We start from the raw sequence: 21,845 nt of genomic DNA, 5'->3' as shown, positions 1-21,845 counted from the left end.
ATTTTACTGAAAATCAAATTCGCAGTTAGACTTTGATTATTTTCTATTTTCCAGGTCATTCCAGGAATGGAAAAGAACTGCCTATCATTAATTATAATCATATAAAAAAAAAGAAAAGCAAATTGGAATCTTCAATAAAAGCGGTAAACTTTCGTGCCTTTCTTATTACGGAAGAAATGAGTCGTTTTCAATTGCACAGTAAAGCTAGAAATGTATCTGTGAATTCTATTGTAAAGCTAATTAGTATAGAGTATAGAAGTGTTTAAAAAATGCTGTTTGATTAAAACTAAACTTTTCTTATACTGCAATGGAATCAATTTCCCATAGTTCAGTTGTATTTGAATTTGCATTAAATGTGCATTTCTGTTTAACATACCTTAATTTCAATTAAATACGTGTAAGAACGTTATCAACATTCAAGGTATAGTCATCCCTAATTTATGTTCTACAATTTCATATTTTTCACAATAATCAATTGCATGTTTATGCTTGCTATCATACATACACAGAATAAATATTTGTTCTACTCTTGGGAGTTTTCTGAATATGAATCGTAAATTTGTTTGACTACTCTTTTTTCCGATACCTAAAACCACAGTTCGAATAAATGCAACTGTAATTTCATTAAATATTCATATGCTGACAGCAATCTATAATACATATGGTAATAAATCTTTTACCTATACGATAATACGAAACATTTCTAACTTATAAAACATCACAAATATTGGCTGTATAGGCCTCAGCTCAGCTCAATAATAAAATAAAACTATAACTCCGTGAGCATTTAAAATTACAATCTCTTTTTTATCTCTTCGTAATCATCTTTCACTTTTCGGTTTTTTCCCTCACTTTAGAATCTTTTTCTTTCTCGTTCCGCCTGCCTTTTCGTGCGAATTAATTAAATGAGGCTATGCATGTACGTGTATAAAAAAAAAAACAAAGTTTGATATTTAAACACCTGTAAGGGAATGAATTCTCTGGTCAATATTGACACTCTATACAATCAACAACTTAGGTCTAGAGTTTGAAAAACTCATGTAAAATGAGTCAATGGCTGAGTAAAATATTTTCAGTTTTTCAGACCTCATGTCGCAAACATTGAAAAACTGCAAACTTATCCATCTAATTGTTTATGCGTGGATTTTAAAAATTATCTATCCTACGTTCTGACTTTTAAGAAAAGAATTTTAAAGTTCGGTCGTCATGTGTGACGTGAGTACTTGAACCCTGGCAGCGTTGCATCCTTTACATAAAATGTGATTGTCCAACGGGTAACAGCCGCGACCCTCGTTTTCGGACGAAAGAATGAGCCCGCAATCTTCGCACTTGTAACAATGAATGTGAAAACTTCTATCCAGCGCCACAACACGGACGGTCTCATCCTGATCCGCTTCTGGCATGATGGGCAGTTTGCAGACGCAACAGCGGGGAGCGAATTTCCTACAAGAGAATGAACGTACTTCAATGCTGAGTAATAATTGGTTGTGCAGTACAAAAAGAATTTCGGGAGGTTGCATATTTACAAATTTATTGAACCACTATCAAACCACAGCCACAATTATACTCACTTGTGGAAACACTGAATACAGTGAATCTGGTTAGTCGCATCTACAGTGAATGGTATGCCGTCCAAACTTTCACCACATACGACACACGTGAAGCATGACGGATGGTAAGGTTTGCCAGTAGCCCTCAAAATTCTGTCTAATATCGGTCTCGTACAGACGCAGCATTTCTCTAACGTGTTAAGATAATCTTCTTCGCAGTAGGGTTTTCCCTCAAGTGAGTAAAACGGCTTCCCTTGCAAATTAACCTGGCATACAAAACAGCAGAAGCAAGTTATATGGAAGACCTTGTCCATAGCCGAGCAGCCGTTACCCTCGCCTTCGACTTTGCGCCCGCACTGTGAACATATGCCATAAATATCGGCGTCATCCGCTCCATCCTCCATTCCTTGCACCAACAAATTAGTCAGCGCATCAACCTATTGAAAAGTAGACAAAACAAATCAATGACACTTGGTCACAAAAATACGTTCAGACTTCTGAAAGTGACGAAACAAACCTCCTTAACAGGCGACATTTTTCCCTGCAATTGAGTCGGAGGAGCGGATCCGTATCCGGAGTACATCGAGTAGTTGCATGATAATTGAGAAGGAGGCCTCGGGTTGATAGGTTCGTAAATGGACTCGTACGTCGAAGACTGAGAGCTGGGACCGTAAATATCATTTTGGTAATTCTCAGAGGGAAAATCGGTCTGATAAGTAGCTCGACGTAATTCGCTGTAACTGGATGATACAGGGCTTGGAGGTGGCGGCAGTTCTTCTGGCGGAGGAGGAAACGAATGTGACGGAGCGCAGGGAACGTATTCCGAAGGTTCTGGTGGCGGTGGAAGATCTTCTATAAGGTGAAAAACTTGAGAATAGTGAAAAGGCTGCATTTAATTGTGGTTTACAAATTGCAAATCGTTAAGCTGCTCACCCTGATTGTAAGCGCCTGGAATATTGCTATACATATTTTCCGGCTTGACGTTCCATTGGATGTTGCTGTATATCAAATCTTTCTCCTTTTTAGGGGGCATTTGCATCGAGGAAGAAGAAGCTGTGTCTCTATTGCCGTAAACAACATCCCTGTTGGATCTGCTGGCTCTGTCATCGACGGGAACTTGAGGAGATGGTACGTTTCCGACATTTGAGTAAAAATTCTTATCATCGTATCCGTACTTCGTTTGAAATTTATCCTGCTTCTGTTGTTGATTAGTGTAAATGTTTTCTTCGGTGTTGTAAAACTTGGCCAACGAACTCCCATTCGTTGGCGTATTATTGCGTACTGCGTTACTATTTTTCTCAGCGACTACGACGTTCGTTGTCTGTGGGACGTATGGTGCGGGTGAATTTGTGTACAGGTTTGTCGACTTTGACTCATTTGTTGCGATGTTGTTTAAAACTGTGCTGTATGAAGGAGCTGGTGCACTCTTCAGTGAGTAACTTTGCGGTATCTAGAGAACATTAGCCCATTTTCCACCAAAATTATTCCCAAATTGTTGTATATTAATAAAGTACAATAAAAATAATCAACTTCTGATAATACGATATTTGAATTGTTATTTAGAAATTTAAGCCAAGGTTCTCGCAAAGCTGGAGTAGGATGAGTGAGTTTAAGCGTGTATAGCGCAAGGTTATTGTAAGTAGAGACTAAACTTCTTCAAATTGTTCATAATACACACCTGATTCAACGAAATGGAAAGGGCTAGAAAACGGCTATAAATAAATAAATTTAACTTCAAGGGGATTGAAAATAAAACCGAATTGTGTGTAGATTTAAGATATTCAGTGGAGGAAAATGGGATTGGAGTTCGGTAGATAAAGAATGAGGGAAAAAAACCGTAATTTTATCAAACCATGGTGCTTGTGAGTCATGTACTAGTTTTCACGACTTGAGTCATGCAAGCAAGTGTTAACATTCTTTAAATTGAATAAGCTGATTCAACAATTTCATTCTTTTCGTAACAAAACTATATATCTTTGACACAGATAAACTGCTTGAGTATTACAAGCTGAAGGTATTTGGCAACGAAGTAGCCAGGCAGACAGACAGGAAATTGAGGTTTTGCTTAATCGCCTGTCGTTAGATGTTGAGAAATAATTCACATTGTGCCTCACAGAGTGAAATTGCAAAGAGAACAAGGAGTATAGATGTTAAGTCCAGTTAGTCATAAAGTAAAACAATTTAAGCGTGCCTCACCTCAGGCTGTGACTTTTTTGGCTTTGGCGGAACTGTGGGTCCGACTTTTTTAACCGTTTTCCTTACTTCTCCTTCCAGACTCAATTGGAGATCATTTATCTGCTGCTCAAGTTGATTTATGTTCGACATTGTGATATCTGAAAAAATATCAAATTTTTTCAAATATTTTGGTATCTGAAAGATTAAAGAAAAACGAGCAAGTAAACAGAACTTATTTCACCTCAGCCCCAGGGTATAACATGAACACATTTTTTTTACATGAGCGCTACACGGTTACTTGTACTAATTATAAGACGGTTTGATTTACAGTGGGAGTAGATATGATTATTCATCACGACACCCGAATGAAAAGGCATAGGTGTGTCATTTTTCTATTGTTTTTTCCCGGTAACTTTTATCTTTTTCTTCGAATGGAATGCGAATGAATTCTACTTATTGTTCACTGTATCTGATTCAGGGATTTGATGATAGATTAAGTTATCTCTTAGATTTCATTGCGGAATCGACTTTCACGTAATAATAAAAACGATGCTGTCAAATTTTTTGTCAGATTATAAATACGTGAAAAATACTTTATTCAATAAAAACATGTGAAAGTTATACATCAGGGATATTTTTAAGCGACAAGGATAAATCGGAATTAACTGTACACTGATAATAGAAAAAAAGGAAACAGTAAAGGAAGAACTGCATGTATGTATTCGCTGATTGCAAACGATTAAAATGAGATTCGAACACGATTTGAAGGCGGCTGAATTTTTTAACTACAAGTTTTAAGGGCTGTGACAAAGAAACGTAAAGATTAGTGGAAACACCGAACAAAATTTGACAGATTTACCTTAGTGACAGTTACGCTGTGCCTGCACTGGTTTAACTTAAGGTTGCGAATGTAGAAACAATTTTACTTGCGCTTACAAATCAATTGAAACGTCAGTGAGAGAGAAAGCGATCGAAACACGGCCTCGCACACAGCTAACACAGGCGGGTCTGAATCTGAATCATCCTACCGCAGCACATCCTGCTTAACGCTGGTATACGACGGGTAACAAGTAGACAAAAAAATAAAATAAATATATAACGTCCATAAATCATCCGCAGTCTAAAGTCCGCATCTAAAACTAAGTAGAGGGGCGTCCCTACTGATTTGTTTATTCATTTCGTTAGCTGACGAACTTTGTGCCACCTGGCGGCCGCTGATTTGAATGACTTCATGGAGCCCCGTATCGGCGGCAAATTCAATATCACAACACTGTTGAAAAACAACAGATATTACAATTTACAACTGATGATCGCTCCCATAGATACATAACTAGAGTTTTAAATAAGTCATTTTATTTCAAACATGAAATTGGAGGAAAAGTTCGACAGGCATGTATTATCCTAACATGATTTTAAACATTGGCAACTTTTTCCACATGTCTGACAGCATCCTTCAATTTATACACAAGTTCTTGAAGCTGTTGAGTGGTGCAAGCAAACTTCATCACCTCTGGTTGTCCCTGATTAATCGTGCTAAATTGAATGGTATATAATTGGGAACCAATGTAATCTTCTATGTTCGACTGTAATTAGTAAATGATACATTATGGTTAGATGTCTGGTCCGATAATAGCGGTACAGCAATATTCCTTTCTCTCACGATAAGCGTTTGAAAATAATAATGTACCTTAACACAGTAGTCTAACTTCCAATTGACGTCAACGATGTGAGGTAAGCTATTACCGATTCTGCTCAACGATGCCTGGATACCTTCTTTATTACTCAAATAAGTATCACATAGTTTCTTTACTCTGGGACCAGTGATATTTACATTTGAGAGTGCAACACTCAATGTCTCTCCATCGAGGTCAAGACGGGCTGCATCAATCAACACACTCGATAAATTGCCAAAAATTTCTTTGATTACGTCTGGTTTTGATCCATAGAGTTGAGCTATATCTGAAAGTTTTATATCACAACGAAAATCATAACTTGTTGACTGATGAAATATGGTATCGGATCTTGTACTCACATTTCTCTTCAGATTTTTCACATAACTGTAAAACTGCTATATCAATCAAATTTCCAAATATAACATCATTAATTATCTTCGGGTTCTGCAGACTGGACAAGCTTTTGACCGTACTTTCACTCAATTCCATTATTGGGTAGCGAAACTATAAAAATTACCTTTTAATCATGCGATTGTTTATCATATATAAATCATAAATCTATCTTCACCTAACCTAACTTTTGCAGATCAACTTTGACAGACGTCAAAGTGAACAATGATTACAAAGTAGTAAAGATGAGAAACTCAACAATACGTTCTCCTGATTAGAGTAAACTGCCCGCCAAATATAAAAACAGGGAAATTTTATTTCCGAAAACATCGTAATTATAAATAGGTTTTATTCGTTAAAGTTTGGCAAAAAAATATTTTCTTGACAATTGCGATAGTAATATGACCACTGTCTTGATTGTACTCGACCTCTTATACCTTACTCTACGTTTTTCTGTAAGAAAATTATTGTATGGAATGAGGTGATGAATAGAATGCGAAAAATAAAATATACTTTTTTTTTCCCCCACAAGCAAGCGTCGTCTCGATGCATGTCTGATCAAGCTTTGCCATACATGTTCACGTATCTGTAATATCAGTGCACGGTGACACTATGATACATATTATTTATGACAATTTGAAATATGAACCGCTGTATCACTTGTATCAATGTTCTCTCCTGGCTTGTAGGTAATTCGTTCTGGACTAACATATTTAACAAGGATTTTTATCCAGCCTAAAGAGGATAATTGAGTAACACATCCTGCCTTGCGAGTTCAAGCAACATAGGATCGTCGAAGAATTTGTTGATAGAAACATCTTCGGAGAGGCCTTTGCGTCTCCTGGTTTTTAGCATAAATTCTCTGGCCAAATGGGTAGCTGGCTGAGGTTCGAGAGGTCTGATGGTTATGCTTTTGTCGAGAGGATCTCCCGGCACGATTTGCCAGTGATGAAAGACTGAGAGGCAAAACGCCTGGCCTTGCGTGTGCGTTCTGAGGTCTGTCTCGAAGCCGAAACTGTCGATAGCTGGGATAAATGCTTTTATCGTATACAACGGACTCCCGGGAACCGGAGCGTCTTGTGTAACGTGTCCGCGACGTTTTGCAAGGACCGTGTAAACCGCCGAAACACAATCGGCTGGTGCTTGGACCTCGACGAACAGATACGGCTCCATCAAGCGAGGAGTGGCCATTAAAAATGCCGAATAAGCGACTCTCCTTGCGGTCGGAATAATCTGGCCACCTGAGAGGACAAAAATCGGTTACTGCTGATTTTCTGGACGGGATTTCATTGAGGATTGCAATCGCAGATGCTTCTCACCTCCTCTGTGCAGGGGTTCCTGAGCAATGACAGCGTCCAATATCTTGAATTTTACATTTCTGATAGGCTCCTCGGCAAGAGGTCCTTCCCTGGTTCCCCATTGGAATCCTTGAACAATGGCATCCCTTGCGCTTCCCAAAAGTGTTTTGTCTACCTCCGAGGGCAGCGTGTCATCGACCAGAATGTTGGGTCCAGTGCAGTCAGGACCAAACGCCCAGATGCTTCGCGCCGCGAGCAAATCCCAGTCATACTTTGTCTGAAAAAATTCACCCAGGCGTTTTCTGGGGGAAATATTTGGATTAGATCGAGTTTTACTTCCAGAGTATCGATCGTTTCTGCTTGAGACAAAAGGACGGTATACCCCAAGACTCTGAATACATACTTGTTCCAAGTGATACGGACATGTTCCGCCTCGATATCCTCTGCCAATCCTCTTTCCAGAGGCTCAGCAATCATTGTCAGTTTATTTCGCTTGTTGGGAGTTTCAGCAAAGCATTTCAAGGAGCTAGTCTCGACCACCGTTTCGGCGAAAGCGACGACGGGATCAGCAACCTTGATATCAATTTCGGAGTACATTCTGCGCAGGTCGTGCATGGCGCAATCCAGATAGAGTTCACCAGTACCGAGAACAACGTGTTCACCGCTCTCCTCGACCCTTGTGCCAAGAAGAGGGTAGCTTTTGTTTACTTTTCTCAATCCATCCAACATTTTTGGTAGTTCGGACGGATTAACAGGCTCAACAGCGATCTTTATTACACTTTGAGTGTTGAATTTCAACGGTCGGAATATGTGCAAGTCATCGGAATTGCTTAGGTCAGTTATTGTGCTCGTTTTGACTATCGGCCTGTCGATACCTTCTATCAACACCCAGTTACCAGCAGGTACTCGATTCAGTTCTATGGAGTAACGAGCTTCGCTGATCCACAAGCGACCGACCGTCAATATTCGCGAGTCCTCCTCGTCGGCCTTAGAATAAGCCTCACCCAAGACACGAACTCGCGCTCCCGCCTCCAAAGTTCCCGACATCACCCTTCCCAGTACAACGAACAAGGTACAATCTTCGGTGGGATACATTTTTGTACTGTGTACCATCAGTTGGCCCTAGAAGCGTACGTTTATTAACAAAATGTAATATACCCATGTAAAAGAGGCGCATTTACAGGCCAACATCGAGAGTAAATCAAGAATTTGCGCTGCAGAGAATCAACTTACGTCTGGATCACAGTTGGTCATATCCTGCGCAAGTGGTGAATCTGGAGGGCCAGTATAGACGTGTCGAACTTTGACTGGAGCATGAGAATGTGGACTAGGCACATGAGTTACGCACATATCAACGAGCCCGCTCATGTCACCCAAAAATCTTGTGCACACCAATCTCAGAAGTGGCCTGATATTCATTTTCATTTCTTCAGAGCTTAACCTGATGCCCAATTCGTCAAGCACTGAAAATATCAACAGCAGTCATACTTAGACAAATGAGAAATAAAATATAAATACTGGCATGTAGGTTCTCTGAAAAAACAAAGAAGTAAACGAATCACATACCATCCGGAAGTGTGGTGTCGACGTCACCGACGACCTGTGCAAAAATCTTGTAAAGTGGTTCAAGAATAAATTCGATAAAACTTCGCTGAGCGGTATTATGCGGCGGTTTCTTGATGAACTTTCGAGTTTTCGAATTGAAGTATACATCGCCCCAAAGCCGCTTTGCAAATTCTATAGCGTTAAGCTGCGGATGATTTTTGGCATAGAGAGCAGCAAATGATCTCAGAGTAAAGCAAACATTGTACTCCGAGCTGGCAAAGCAAACATTGCCCAAAGCTGGGGAGACGAACGCAGGATTCTCAGAATCAGAGTACAGAGCAATGAGCCCATTCACTTCCTCAATTATGTGTCGCAACTTGTAGTAAGCGTCTAGAGGGGGCAACTTCAATTCCAGTATTAGTCTATCCACTTTATTGATGCAAACAGTCAGTGCAAGTTTTTCCTGCAGCGCATGCTTCAGCAGACGTTCTGTATTTAGCATCACACCTTCTGCTGCGTCTACAACCAGAACAGCCCCATCCGACATTCGGATAGCGGCTGTGGCCTCGTCAGAAAAGTTGACGTGCCCTGGAGTGTCGAATACATTCAACAAGTATGACTTAGCCTTAACATCTTGGAGCAGTAGAGTGACTGGTGTGGCTTTCGTTGACACACCTCGCTGCTGTTCAGTAAACAAGGTGTCGGTGTATCTGTCAACGGAATCACAAATTTAGTACCAAGTTTAGATCGTAAATTTTCGTCGCAAACAGACAATGTGTTTTGTACCTGAGTGCCTTTTCATCCGTTACACTGTGCATGTAGGGGTGAGTTTGACGAACGAGGCAGTCAACGAGAGTCGTTTTACCGTGATGCAAATGACCCAAGAGTACGATATTTCGTATAAGATGAGGGGCATCCATCATGTCTGCAAGAAACTCGATGCTGTACGTAGTATCTGGCAGTTGCTGTTGCTTGATTTGAAACTTTGGCCTTCTGGTTGGCGCAATCAGAGGCTTATCGAGGGGCTGGGCATCTTCTTCTTGCACCAGAGTTTCCACCTGTATGGAACAGGCAAAATGTTATTCGTGATAACGTTTTCATATGATTGAAAGGTGCTATTTATAAATTACTTTGTTGATGCACAAAGCCTCACCTCCGGTCCATAAACTTCCAAAGCGCTTGGATAATAGCGTTTATCTTCATGGAGGACAACGGCCATCGTGCTTTGGTCAGGGTGCTCCCGAACCTCGTCCTTATCTTCTTCCATCTCTTCGTCAGATCGCTCTTGATCCCCGGCATCGTCTCCTCCATTTCCATACTCAGCTTCATCCTCGCTCTCGGATGCCAAGTCGGGGCCGATGTAATTTCCGAATTCATCGTAAAGGTCGGCATCCATCGTCAAAGATTCTGGGGATAAATTTGATAAACTATATGATTTCGACGGCGAAGATTGAAGCCAATTATGACTGAAGTTAAATAAATCGAAGTAACGCTTTAACGGATATTGCAAACCTCAAAAATGATTTTGGGTATTAAAAAAACGCTCACTCGATCCAAAGACTAGCTGAACAAACTAACACTGAGGATTTACAACGAATTGAAACAGAAATGCTGCAAATAAATAAACATCGGCGGAGGTTAGGATTACGAAAAGCGTGCGTCGTCTACCGCTGTGACTTGAACTTAGCGAGAAGCCGTCGAGATGGATAGATCGATAAATCACCCGCAGCGTTATCTGGGTGTTTTTTTGGCGAAATAAGCGAGGCGCACTGTTATTTTGAATTTTTAAAACGCGATAATTGCACGACAATTCAGAAGTTTGTTCCCAGTTTCTCATTCTGTACCCAAACTTGCTTTTCAAACATAAGAAAGCTCGATTTTCACACCTTTTTTCCTCATTTCTCGTGCTAATAACGATAGCAAAATATAAATAAAAAATATCAATTACGCGTACAACATGTCTCTTAACTCTGGAGAATCTTTTCCTCGCAAACTGTTCGATCCCTGTGATAAAATTCCTCATTTTGAAATAGGTGAACCGGGTTATCGATTTTTCTCCTCTATAGAAATACATACCTATGAATTATTGTAAGATGAAATTCAATCACTACGGACACTTGGCTAACAGCAAATATTCTTTTAATTTTTACAGATGGTCCAATGCGGAGAGCGTTATGCTTCCGTGAGAATTTAATAGTCACTTTAAAGGACGAACTCACCACCAACACGAAACCTGTAGGCGGTTATTGTTTATCAGTGGAAAGTATTGGCAAGGAAGGTAACGAGTTTATGATACAAATGCTCTCATCTTTGACTGTGAACGATTCATTCGCCGGATCAAAAGTCCTGGGTTCGTCGACGGACAATTTCCATTGCTTGGAAGAGAAACGAACGGAGTTAGCCCTGTTCTCAAAATATTCCGAACAATCATTAAATCTCCCTTTCATGGCATTACGATCAACCTTTGACAGATATATTTACCAGCATGACGGACTGCAAGAGAAAGTTCTGTTCATTGGTCTGGAGGAGGATTTCTTTCACGTGGAAGCCCAGGAAATCTGTCCCTGCGACAAATCTGTGAACCGAAAAGATTTACCGCTTTGTTCAAGTGGCGAGATGATAAGCGAGGCGACGAACGTGCTGCTAATGCGGTATCTCGCTCTGAGAAACTTCCACGGAAGTCTTTCCTTCCAAAGCATCATGATCAGTGGACAACTCACGACATCCAATTACGTGAGCAACGGCCATATGACATTGACTATAGATTAATAACTGGTAATTTTTTTGTAGAGATGTACTGGAGCGCAAAGAATGAAGCTGAACGGCAAGGTCCTCCCGGTTTATACTATAGAGCGCAGAATGCATGAGGAATGCGGACTTATCCACAATACGAAGACATACATGACTCAGAGCGGGTATATATTGCGACACGATTGGCTGGAGATTCCGTATCTGGTGCAAATCAATTCACTCATTGATCCCAACGACCTTGTCAACAAGGATCAAAATATTGTCACTCCACTGAGGTCAAGATGGAGAAGCGATATTCAAATGATGTCAATGTACCTTGATAAAAAGGTAGGAAGATTTTTCATCCGATGGTAGTGATTACATCCCCTGTATAAAGCGCGACCATTTATAAAGAGTTACTTCTTTCTTGTAATTTAGACCTGCCAAATGGCGCAGCAAACGGAATATCTCACCGATCACCCCGAGATCAAGCAGTTGATAAGCGATTTCACGCAGACATTGTTAGCCGGTAATCATCTTGCTACCAAGACAGCATTTTTACCGAGTTTTCTTAGACAGGTCATAATTTAATTTAACCTTTATTCCCATTTTCACTTCTATCTATTTAACTTATTGAGAATAAAAGATCCTTTGATGGTATGTATATCAAAGAATCGCAAGCAAGCTTAGTCATGATTGTTTTTTTTTTTTTGTTATTTAAAATTTTATCATCTACGGAATGCGATTTGATCATCGCAGTGAAGCCGGTTAACGTCTTATCATTTACGGTTCAACATTTCGCGGCATTTGCCAAAAACCCCGACCTGTCCAAGGTTGGCCCGTCAGGCGAATCAAATCTGGATATAATGTCACAGCTGTCTACGTACAAGCCAAGACGAGTATGCAGTGTCTGCGGAATTTGCTTCGAGTGTCTAATGTCGGAGCAGCCTCCCAATAATGTTGAGCGCAAACGCACGACTCGGGGCTCGGTAAGCAAGTGGCTTTTCAAGATGACGCAGAAAATACTACGTTCAAGTTTTCTTTCACTTTTTTCTCTGACAGAAGAGCCCAGCATTTTCGACGTGTTCCGTATTCACAAAATGTCCCAGTGACGCAATTTGCGTCAGAAAGTTGTCAGATGGCAGCGACCCGAGCGTTACTTGTTCCGACGATTGTAGAACTTGTGAACCCGGAGAAAAGCACACTAGCATTTGCAGCTTACATCCTGAGTGTCTACTCACGTGCGAAGGGTGTCAACATGAAAGAGAACCGTGCCAAGTACACAAGGTAAAGCACCAAAATTCGAAATATTCAAATATACTTGATCAAGGAATGTGTTTTTCTTGTTTAAGAACGTTGGAAAAACGTTAAACTTAATTTATATAGGACTGTCCGGAATGTCTGGGATGCCGTAAGGTTTGCAGTTTTTATCCACAGTGTAAAAAAACTTGCGAGGGATGTCGAATCGTCAAAGAACTGTGTCGTGTGCATAAGGTGTTATAATTTTCAAGCATCCTCTATCAAAATATGTTACCCTCTGCGTGGAAACGAGTAAAAAAAATTTTATATGAGTTTAGGATTGTCCTGAGTGTCCTGGATGCCGTAATTTATGTAGCTTTCATCCAGAATGTGAAAAAACTTGCGACGGATGTCGAATGACCGAAGAAAAACCATGTAATGTGGATAAGGTATTGAATCTTTTGAGTATATTTAAGTGAGTCAGTTTTTCTGTGTAGAAACATTTTAAATTGCTAATATCTGTATATAGGATTGCAATGAGTGTCCTGGATGCCTAAGTAAAATCTGCAGCTTTCATCCAGAATGTGAAGAAACGTGCGAAGGATGCCAACCTGTTAAAGAACCGTGTCGTGTGCACAAGGTCGTATAATTTTCATGCATACTCGATTGATATATTCGTCACGCCCATGTTAGAACGTTTGAAAATTCGTAATACTGGGTTTAGGCTTGTCCCGAGTGTCCTGGATGCCATAAAGTCTGCAGCGAGATCGGAGTTTGTTCAAATTGCGTAAAGTGCAACATTGAAATACTCCCAGAGAGCGCTAAAGTTGTTTTCAATCTGGACAGCGAAAATTAAAGAGTACCCAGCGGATGGTGTATAAAACAATAAAGAATGTTTAATTTATGGTACTATGTATAATACAATACGCTAGCAGTAGTGGCGGCAGAGAACCAAATTATTTATGTATATATGTCCTGCGCGCGCGGGCGCGCGTGTGTGTGTGAATTTAAAATATATTGATGAGCGATTTAATTATTTTTCATGTTTAAGAATTCACGTGTTTTTCACTCGATGGCAATAAAATAAGTATAATCTCCTCAAAATCTGTCGTCGATATCTCATCATTCGTTACTGTTCATCGTTTAGAAAACTGGCTTCTGAGGATTGCATATTACACAATTCTCCTGAAAAAAGAGAAACATTGCCAACACTTTTTATATGATTAGTAATTCTTGTAGCTGCCAACACGCATATTTTCAGTACATAAAACTAGAGATAATTGTAGCGTTCACTTACCAATGAATTTATGTTTCGCAAACAATCTTCATGAAACGAATGTCTGCAATAGAACATGACTAGATTTCTCGGTTCTGAGAAGAGAAAAGAAAAGAAAATCATCATTAAATAGAAAATTCTTGAACATGCACATAGAACATAATCGTCAAAACAAATTTCGTGGTCTTGACCTACCCCTTATAATTATTTTCTGATGACAGGCTCGACACATGTGATCATCTGTTAAAAAAAAGATGGGTCAAATTTTGTATCAAATCCTTTCCATTGAGATAGAGGAAAAACGGTTTGAAGAAACGAAATGGAAACGCGTCCTTACCATCTGTACATATTCCTTTTTGATGCGACCTAACAAGTTTTTCGTGAAGATTGAAATGATCGTTTGACAGTATCTTATTGCATCCTTCTTGTACAGATATTTGTAAATTGTAATCGCACATCATTTTGACCAGTGCATTTTTCAATCCAGGAATCTCAAGTCTTGGTTCAATTTTTTGAAGGATTAGTCGGGGATCCATGTAGGTGCCGATTCTTTGCAACAAAAATGTTATCGCCGCTGAAATTCGACACATACGTACAACATTAGGAACCAGAACAAATAAAAAAACGATGGATCACTATTTATAACGTTTTACCTGGCTTGTCCAATGAATAATTGACCAAGTTATTCCACAGCTCGTCATCGTCGTGCACCTGACAGAATTCAATTGCACCTTCTATGTCGTTTAATTCTTGGGTCATTAGGGCAAGAGCTTCTGAAGTATTGCCAATTCTACCGAGTAAGTAAACCATCTCTGGATAAAATTGTTTCTGACGACAAATTTCAAGGGCTTGTTCAATAGGATAATTGTCTGATCTCCTCAGAAGCGGTAGAAGTTTATCTCTGGAAAAATCTGCATACAGGCGGACTAATAGTCCATGATATTTCCCCTTAGAATCTTTCGTGTCTTTTTTGTCCAAGGCATCTAAATACTGATAATTATAATCGTCAGCATATTTCAAAGATTTGTGAGCAATTGCTAAGAATCTCTTCACTCACCATATGCAAATATCGATGATTCTTTTGCAGTTTTGCGACGACAATTTCGGACGGGACTCTGTTTTTTTCAAGAAAAAATGCTATTGCCCTTTCTGCGTCTAAATCCATCAAACCTTCGATCATGTCATGGACCGAGTTGTACAACTTGTGCTTTTGTATAAGTTGAAAAACGTCTTTATGCCTCAACTTGAGATATATCGCCAAGGATTCGTCGTACCTGTTTTGATGGGTGTACAAAATAGCGAGAGCTTCAAGTAAGACATTCTGGCCATTCTCTTGGGTGGAAAGATGCTCGCGGATGCCATTTATCACAGCGACTACGTTGTACAACTTTGGCGACCACTCCTTGACTAGCTGCAGAAAACCGTCCGGATCCGTTTTTAAATATTCGTATAAAACCATTTCATAAATTTCCGGTCTCAGCGTTACGTCGCCTCTTGGAAGATATGACGATATAGAACGCAGCTGATGCACTCTAGCAAATTTGTAGACCTGTGTGGGAAGAAGAAATCGATAACATTCCCATCGTCGACTTAAAAAGTAGATTTTTATATGCGTAAGATATTCAAAAGAAAACATGAAAAACAAATCGTACTTCTTCCTCCCAGAGATTTTTGTCTCGTCCTAAAACTTTCAAACACAATTTTCCAGCTTCGTCATACTTTCTGTGTGCTAATAAATGATCCAGATATACACGGCCCACATATATCAGTGAGTGTTTCTTACAGTCCCTGCCTCCATTGGCTGTCACGGTCTCCAAGGCTAGCTCAAATTTCCCGTGCGTCAAGAGCCACTCAATTCTGTCATCAGCGTCATACAGACTGGCGACTACGACGTCTTTCGGACTGACAATAAAATACCTATTTTCATCCATTAAACAGTCTAAGTGATAATCGTTGCAGCTGTACTCCTTGTAGCCACGTAACGTTAACGAAGTAGCGCAAATAGCCGTGTATTCTAGATATTTCGGTTCGACTACGTGCAACATTGGCCGCTGACTGTTACCAGTTTCATCTAGCTCTTTCAGGCAGCCAAGTATTACTAGCTGATTTTCCAATGGCGCGATACCAGATATATAAAAATCGACTTGGAATGCAGAGACTGAAAGAGAAATTCAAAAGTTTCAGTTACTTCTTAAGGAGTTTGGATTATAATGGAGTTGGTGGTGACAATTTTATTAAAACAGAGCACAGGAAATGATCAAAACAGGTACCATACCAGGGTCGACAGCGTATTCAGATAGATCTCGATTCGCCATCTCTTGTGCTGATCGTTTGCGTATTTGACAAATTCTAACCGTATCTACCCAGCCTATTAGCAGCGTTCTATTATCAGACCACCTTAAGTTGCATCTGTAATGTTCGGGTGAAGCACTGAAATTGAATCACAAGAGTTGAGGGTCGCTGCAACACTTTTTAAATTTGCGAATAATTTTGAGGGAGCTTCAATGATAGCTAATAGGTGTAAAAGTTCAGATTTGACATAGAGATTTCACAGAAGAATGAAATTCATAAAAACCTAAAGTGGCACAATAAGCAAACGCAAGTGAACAAAAAAATTGAAAATAAAAATACTCACTCTATGGATCGAGCCCACTGTATTACTCCTAAGGAACATTTAGCATATAAATCATATATTCTAACCCCAGTATCTGAAGCCCAAGCTACAAATTGACCAGCCCAGGATATGGATCGTACACCACCTTCAGCTTCACATAAAACTGTAGGTTTGATCCGCGATAAAAATGTCTTTTCATATAAAATTAGTTTACTGTCACCTGAAATTTTGCAATATAGGAACTATCAGCATCAGATATGTTGTCAAACGATTGAGTTGAAAGAAGTTGAAAAACTCAGATAAAAATGAAATGCTGCATTACCCGTTAGGAATCTTCTACCGCTTCCATTTTTGTAGTAATAAGGGTCAAGCGCAATACTTTTGACCAATCTTTCCATGCTCATGTTGTGGTTATTCTCCTTGCTATACAGACCATATATAACAACCTTTCCATCGTCGCTGCAGGATCCAATGAAATCTCCATTCTGATCTATGGATATTTGATTGACGGCAACGGTATGGGCTTGAAGAGTTTTGGATCGTATTCTGTTTCCTTGGTGATCCAATATATGGATCATTCCCCAATGCGAGCCCAGGCAGAGAAACTGAAAGTAGCGGTACGTTAGGACTCTCTGTACCCTAACCTGACCTCGATTCGTACTCGCACATTCTACTGCTTCGTGCGAAACAAAGCGAATGCGAGGAAGATAAATGAGAAGGAATCATCGCTGAGCGGACATGTAAGGAATATGAGGTATGACAGAAGAGGCGTTAATGGCACCTTTGGGTGAACAGCGATGCAGCTCGCGGCATCATTTTGGAGGATACTATCAAGATCATTTCTCATTCGGACGTATTTCAATCGTGGTTCAACCTCTTCCACATCAGAATCTGAATCATCTTGATTATGTTCTTGATCCTGAAAATAGAGGAAAGTAGTTTCACCTTTAACTTTCAACTCACCACCCTCGATTTCGATACAGTTAATTGGGATTTTGTTTGTCCATAGAATAATAGGAGAAGATCGATTACGTCTACGTAAATCGGGAACGATAATTACATTATTTACACTATTATTCATCTGTGGTTAAAATTTTCAAATAATTTTTTTACGCAGTCACGTAGCAGCAGCAACACGCCAGAGAATCAAAATATTGGTCTTCGCATACATGGATGTGACACATACGAGTTTCGTGTGTACAGCACGCGAAGATGTGTCATTTGAAAAAAAAAAGGCACAGCAGGGATGGAAGGGGGATGACCGCTGATGACAGATCTATGATTACGTGATCCGACAGACGGTAAAAGCTGTTCCAAAATTGTCCCAGACGATTTAACGTTCTCGACTATGGGTGCGTTTCGAAATTAACTGGCAGCGCTGAAATCTCGCTAGAATAGAGGCAGAGCCATCCACAGACTCGGCAGCAGAAGACAGATAAAAAATTGTTAACAGCACTGTAGCGCGATTCTGTAACTCGTTATAAGAATAACGATTCGGAACGCTATCGTAACGATAACGAATTTCGCCGCGTGTAACGACAATCTCATAACGACGGTGCGATTCCGTAACTACGAATAGCGACACTTCGACGTTACAGAATGGGATAACGAATCGTCGTTATGGATACCGACAGGAAGTGACGTATTGTGACAAATCCTTAGTAAGTAACTAGAATTTTATCGAAACTCGCCTTAAAATAGTTGAAATTCGTGCCGCGGTGGCGCGCATGAAGGTTTAAATCGAGGCGCGCACAATCACTCAGTCACAGTCAGTGCAAATCCATCGTATAGTGAACATTGTAAATATAAATATCATCATTGTTATTATATCTTAACGATCTTAACACCGTTTAATACTTTTAATAAATTTTAATACGAGTAAAAAAATTTATTTGCACTCATACTCTTAAAAGGAGCCCTTTGATCACGTGTCGTGAATCCCCATGCAGCGTTTACTGCTTCTACGTTTTCCTCACTATTCTTTTTGCATGGACCACCATTGGGTTCTTCACGTAGAACCAATATTCTGAAGAGTAAAATTATATAACTACTCCCATTTTTTACTAAAAATCATAACTGTAGCTGTAATATTTTCAATACTTCAAGAAGTCTTTGAGTTTGTTAATTTCATGGAGGCAAAGCTATTTAAAAACAATACCACTTGAAAAAAAAATTGAGGTCTAGTTTAGAATAAAGATTTTTCGCGTTTTTATTTTTTGTTCAGGTTAAAAAAGGTGAATATTTTTTATAAAATAAAGTTATACTTTAAAAACACAATTGAATATTTCTTTATGTACAATCAATTGTAAACATTATAGTTGAAGGAATGTAAATTCGAAAAATTGGTGATTTTGAAAAATTAACGACGGAGCCAGGAATCGAACCTGGCGTCTAGAGATGCTTGACCGGAGCCTTACTCCTATGAGCCTATGAGATTTTGATGAAATAATATCTGTGCATTGAAGATATTAAAGAAATGAAATGACATGGAATTTTGAAAAAGGTACGCCAAGGCGGTACGTCGGAGCGTAACACCGCCCTGACTCTGTTGTCGTTAATTTCTCTCATCACCTTTAAACATTATACTTGTTGGCAATTTAACCATAAACATCATTCCATATTCTGTATTCTATTCTTCCGCATCACGGAAGTTGGTAAATCTTTCTCTCATAATTTGTTGTTGAATTCGTTGAGCCAAAGCGCGTGGTCCTCGTCTGTGGTATTCTTCATCTTGATCCATCAGATCAACATCATTCTCTACAGGATGAGCTATCGGTGCTAGTTGTTCGTCATCTTCATTGTTTAATCGTAGTTGCACTCTCATGTTGTGCAGTACTGCACACGCATTATCAATTTTCGCTGCGAACGCTGGTTCGTACATCAAGACTCGCTGGTATGACAAGCATCTCCATACAGATTTAAAAACTCCAAAAAACCGCTCGACGACGCTTCTAGCCTTACATAGTTGTTGTGTATATTGATGTTGTCGCGTATCTTCAGGAAAATTGGCCAGAGGTGTTAACAGCCAAGGCTCCAACGGATATCCAGCATCACCTGATGGAAAATATATTGATTTAGAAAAAAGTAGACTAAATATAATATGCATATTATGTATATAAAACTCAAACTGAACCTATGCTGCTTTGCTGAGGTGTTAACCAAGATTCATCACAGCTTCTTGAGGCAGGCGAAAAAGGCTGAGAAACTCTTCTCGTGGTAGCTGAAAAGGATTCTGAGCATCTCTCAGTCGCCTTCTTTCCACACGACGTTCGAGTCGACGTAATCTTTCCTCAAGAACGAATACATCCCAAGCAAGGTATTCGATAGCCATGATCCTTTGAGATTGAAGATAATCAAAGAAACAGCGTAAATAATAGACTTAATAGTAGAAATGAATTATTAATGAAATTAATGAATAATTATATTTGTGGAAGCAACTTTGTGGGTTCTTCGGAGCAACACTACAATTTATAGGTTATGTTATTCTTTTTTAGAAAATAATGAAATCTATTCTACAGTTTTTTCTGAAGTCAATCTGCATTGATAATTCCTAATTACTGCAAAATTCAACTTACTTACTTGTTATTTCAAACGTCGTAATTATTTTTCACTTTCGGAGCACTTTTCGAAGCACTTTCTCGGAGTCGAGAAAAATATGGGAAACGCACACCACTCCTCTAGCTCGTGTGCATTGTCGTTATAATGGTCGTTATAGCGTACCGAGGGGGTCTCTGAGCCTCGCTATCCGCTCGCACCGTAACGACATCATAACGACACTTTTCGTTACTAATAACGACAAAACTCGCTAAGAATAGTGTACAGAATCGCATTTGTCGTTATAATAGCGACGCGGTCGGTAGCATAACGAAACTTGTCGTTATGAGTCCATAACGACAGCATAACGAGTTACAGAATCGCGCTACTGGGAGCTAATATTTGAACGCACCCTATGACGTAGAAGATAAAGGTATTTCTGCGCAACACTCTCCAAGAACCAATCGTGTGCCTGGACCATATAAAGGCCATCTTGCAGTTCAACCAGTGGCTTCAACCTTAGAGCATGTCACGGATTTAAGCACCTCTTGTGGTGTAAGCCCGTATAGCGCACTCACCCCCATCCCCATATGATCTTACGATTCACCGTTTGCAAACCTTTTCCTTGGATTTAATGTCGGTTGAGATTAGAAAAGCAATCACTCGGTTTTTACTGATTTTTAGTCACTTTAGATGCATATTTTACGAATTTACGGAGTATGTTTATAAAACGAAGGCTTATAGGTTTCGATTGCCGCCCTTTTTTTTACATTTTATAGCGAAAATTTCACTTTTTTCCGTAAGAGGCGCTCAAATCGCATTTAGACAATTCCTCTTACGTTACCTTAAAACTGGGGACAAGTTTTATTGCAGAGTGTTGTCTCCTTCCTACTACTCAGTGGTAAGAATGAAATCGAAAATAAATGGAAGGATGGAAATTTTATTACCTATATTGTACATAAAACATAAATTAGAAGTTATAATTCAAAAATAGGAATAATACTAATAAAAACATTAAAATTAAGTGATTGAATATGAAATGCTGTTCATAATTTTTATTAGGTAACAAACATGAATAATGCACGCAAGTATATGCTGTATGATAATATACTGTTATATGGCTCACGGTCTTACCATAGATTTATAAAGATAGACTGAGCGCTCTTATGAGCCGCTTGAAGCAAACATTTAAAGGACAGAAATATGCCGGGAGTACTCCTTTCCCTCTCTAACGATATTTGTGGCGGGGATCGAGGCGGTAGAGGAGAATGAGGCGAAATTATGCACCTATATCTATAGCTGTTCCACTTCCACTGCTCCGTTGTCTCCCGCCATGACGCCGATTGAAAAGAGAGAGCAGTACTCCCAGTATATCTCTGTCCTTTATGTGTAATTGTCAGTGCCTCTTACAGGAGCGCTTAGTCTATCTTTTTAAGTCTATGAATCTTAGGAGTGGTCGATTCTAGCGGCACCACCAGTTGTCGCTGCGGTCTAGTTACTAGACAACAATAACGTGATAAAAACGCGTGAGTGAGCGAATGCCCATATACATATATGCGAAACCACGGTCAGCCCCCTGACAGACGCTCACGGTCTTACATACAGGCAACGAAGGTAATGGGGGTGGTTCATTTCACGGCCGGTTATGTATCTCACTTTGTGGCCGCCAGGCCAGCGTTGTGATCGAGGGATGGATAATCAACGCGTGCGCAATGCAGCGCCAACGTAATAATAATATTATTATTGGCACATTTTCATCCCTACCATCCCTACCCCACGTACATCCCTAGATAGCAGCGCTGCGACATGGCTATTTCAAAC

The 21,845-nt window shown here is 39.7% G+C and overlaps 5 protein-coding genes and 1 long non-coding RNA gene across 13 annotated transcripts; 1 reads left to right on the top strand and 5 right to left on the bottom strand.

The window, feature by feature from the left end:
* Positions 1-292: 292 nt before the first annotated feature.
* On the bottom strand, positions 293-4,918 carry Zyx (lipoma-preferred partner zyxin). 2 transcript variants are annotated; one of them, XM_046624419.2, is made up of 6 exons: positions 4,585-4,918; positions 3,747-3,883; positions 2,484-3,000; positions 2,068-2,402; positions 1,572-1,987; positions 293-1,443 (listed from the first exon to the last, which is right to left on the bottom strand). In XM_046624419.2, exons 2-6 carry the CDS (start codon positions 3,873-3,875, stop codon positions 1,191-1,193), a joined length of 1,650 nt encoding a protein of 549 aa, XP_046480375.1. In that variant the 5' UTR covers positions 3,876-3,883; positions 4,585-4,918; the 3' UTR covers positions 293-1,190. The 2 variants fall into 2 exon arrangements, with proteins under 2 accessions (XP_046480375.1, XP_046480376.1); XM_046624420.2 differs by having other exon boundaries at positions 2,484-2,871.
* Positions 4,919-5,061: 143 nt separating this feature from the next.
* LOC124218058 (COMM domain-containing protein 3) lies at positions 5,062-6,023 on the bottom strand. The gene is made up of 3 exons (XM_069135752.1): positions 5,758-6,023; positions 5,413-5,684; positions 5,062-5,308 (listed from the first exon to the last, which is right to left on the bottom strand). The coding sequence occupies exons 1-3, from the start codon at positions 5,885-5,887 to the stop codon at positions 5,138-5,140; spliced, it is 573 nt and encodes a 190-aa protein (XP_068991853.1). The 5' UTR covers positions 5,888-6,023; the 3' UTR covers positions 5,062-5,137.
* Positions 6,024-6,120: 97 nt separating this feature from the next.
* LOC124218051 (116 kDa U5 small nuclear ribonucleoprotein component) lies at positions 6,121-11,266 on the bottom strand. Of its 4 annotated transcripts, none has more exons than XM_046624405.2 (8): positions 11,113-11,266; positions 9,785-10,038; positions 9,418-9,689; positions 8,653-9,341; positions 8,320-8,549; positions 7,490-8,208; positions 7,108-7,388; positions 6,121-7,029 (listed from the first exon to the last, which is right to left on the bottom strand). In XM_046624405.2, exons 2-8 carry the CDS (start codon positions 10,025-10,027, stop codon positions 6,524-6,526), a joined length of 2,940 nt encoding a protein of 979 aa, XP_046480361.1. In that variant the 5' UTR covers positions 10,028-10,038; positions 11,113-11,266; the 3' UTR covers positions 6,121-6,523. The 4 variants fall into 4 exon arrangements, with proteins under 4 accessions (XP_046480361.1, XP_046480362.1, XP_046480359.1 ...); XM_046624406.2 differs by lacking the exon at positions 11,113-11,266 and adding an exon at positions 10,708-10,813; XM_046624403.2 differs by lacking the exon at positions 11,113-11,266 and adding an exon at positions 10,144-10,326.
* Positions 11,254-13,780, top strand: LOC124218057 (uncharacterized). Of its 2 annotated transcripts, none has more exons than XM_046624422.2 (9): positions 11,254-11,364; positions 11,422-11,709; positions 11,800-11,890; positions 12,121-12,350; positions 12,424-12,648; positions 12,748-12,855; positions 12,939-13,049; positions 13,130-13,240; positions 13,325-13,780. In XM_046624422.2, exons 1-9 carry the CDS (start codon positions 11,278-11,280, stop codon positions 13,454-13,456), a joined length of 1,383 nt encoding a protein of 460 aa, XP_046480378.1. In that variant the 5' UTR covers positions 11,254-11,277; the 3' UTR covers positions 13,457-13,780. The 2 variants fall into 2 exon arrangements, with proteins under 2 accessions (XP_046480378.1, XP_046480379.1); XM_046624423.2 differs by having other exon boundaries at positions 11,800-11,940; positions 12,237-12,350.
* Positions 13,472-17,707, bottom strand: lt (vacuolar protein sorting-associated protein light). 3 transcript variants are annotated; one of them, XM_046624409.2, is made up of 12 exons: positions 17,551-17,707; positions 17,272-17,409; positions 16,813-17,095; positions 16,512-16,710; positions 16,152-16,306; positions 15,529-16,034; positions 14,934-15,425; positions 14,530-14,866; positions 14,214-14,450; positions 14,072-14,116; positions 13,898-13,971; positions 13,472-13,811 (listed from the first exon to the last, which is right to left on the bottom strand). In XM_046624409.2, exons 1-12 carry the CDS (start codon positions 17,569-17,571, stop codon positions 13,773-13,775), a joined length of 2,526 nt encoding a protein of 841 aa, XP_046480365.1. In that variant the 5' UTR covers positions 17,572-17,707; the 3' UTR covers positions 13,472-13,772. The 3 variants fall into 3 exon arrangements, with proteins under 3 accessions (XP_046480365.1, XP_046480364.1, XP_046480366.1); XM_046624408.2 differs by having other exon boundaries at positions 13,472-13,785; positions 17,551-17,706; XM_046624410.2 differs by lacking the exons at positions 16,152-16,306; positions 16,512-16,710 and having other exon boundaries at positions 13,472-13,785; positions 17,551-17,706.
* Positions 17,708-18,674: 967 nt separating this feature from the next.
* On the bottom strand, positions 18,675-21,845 carry LOC124218059 (uncharacterized). Its single transcript, XR_006882975.2, has 4 exons — positions 21,831-21,845; positions 20,070-20,419; positions 19,624-19,825; positions 18,675-19,544 (listed from the first exon to the last, which is right to left on the bottom strand). It is a non-coding gene; the product is annotated as an uncharacterized lncRNA (long non-coding RNA).

This window comes from Neodiprion pinetum, chromosome 4 (genome assembly GCF_021155775.2).
Source record: "Neodiprion pinetum isolate iyNeoPine1 chromosome 4, iyNeoPine1.2, whole genome shotgun sequence".
NCBI classification, from domain to species: Eukaryota; Metazoa; Arthropoda; class Insecta; order Hymenoptera; family Diprionidae; genus Neodiprion; species Neodiprion pinetum.
Note: the sequence above shows the minus strand (reverse complement) of the source record. Positions and strands in the feature narration are given on the sequence as shown.

Bases quoted from the DNA above. Each gene is read 5' to 3' on its own strand.
- Zyx (XM_046624419.2), bottom strand. From the start codon at position 3,875: ATGTCGAACATAAATCAACTTGAGCAGCAGATAAATGATCTCCAATTG. The intron at 2,403-2,483 runs GTGAGCAGCTTA...TTCACCTTATAG, and splicing joins TCCAGGCGCTTACAATCAGG to AAGATCTTCCACCGCCACCA. The intron at 1,444-1,571 runs GTGAGTATAATT...ATTCTCTTGTAG, and splicing joins TGTATTCAGTGTTTCCACAA to GAAATTCGCTCCCCGCTGTT.
- LOC124218058 (XM_069135752.1), bottom strand. From the start codon at position 5,887: ATGGAATTGAGTGAAAGTACGGTCAAAAGCTTGTCCAGTCTGCAGAAC. The intron at 5,685-5,757 runs GTGAGTACAAGA...TAAAACTTTCAG, and splicing joins TGAAAAATCTGAAGAGAAAT to ATATAGCTCAACTCTATGGA. The intron at 5,309-5,412 runs GTACATTATTAT...TACTAATTACAG, and splicing joins AGTTAGACTACTGTGTTAAG to TCGAACATAGAAGATTACAT.
- LOC124218051 (XM_046624405.2), bottom strand. From the start codon at position 10,027: ATGGATGCCGACCTTTACGATGAATTCGGAAATTACATCGGCCCCGAC. The intron at 8,209-8,319 runs GTAAGTTGATTC...GTACGCTTCTAG, and splicing joins TGACCAACTGTGATCCAGAC to GGCCAACTGATGGTACACAG. The intron at 7,030-7,107 runs GTGAGAAGCATC...TTGTCCTCTCAG, and splicing joins GGAACCCCTGCACAGAGGAG to GTGGCCAGATTATTCCGACC.
- LOC124218057 (XM_046624422.2), top strand. From the start codon at position 11,278: ATGCGGTATCTCGCTCTGAGAAACTTCCACGGAAGTCTTTCCTTCCAA. The intron at 11,710-11,799 runs GTAGGAAGATTT...CTTGTAATTTAG, and splicing joins CAATGTACCTTGATAAAAAG to ACCTGCCAAATGGCGCAGCA. The intron at 12,856-12,938 runs GTGTTATAATTT...ATATGAGTTTAG, and splicing joins AACTGTGTCGTGTGCATAAG to GATTGTCCTGAGTGTCCTGG.
- lt (XM_046624408.2), bottom strand. From the start codon at position 17,571: ATGAATAATAGTGTAAATAAT. The intron at 17,410-17,550 runs GTAATTATCGTT...CTCTATTTTCAG, and splicing joins TGAATAATAGTGTAAATAAT to GATCAAGAACATAATCAAGA. The intron at 17,096-17,271 runs GTGCCATTAACG...CGCTACTTTCAG, and splicing joins GCATCGCTGTTCACCCAAAG to TTTCTCTGCCTGGGCTCGCA.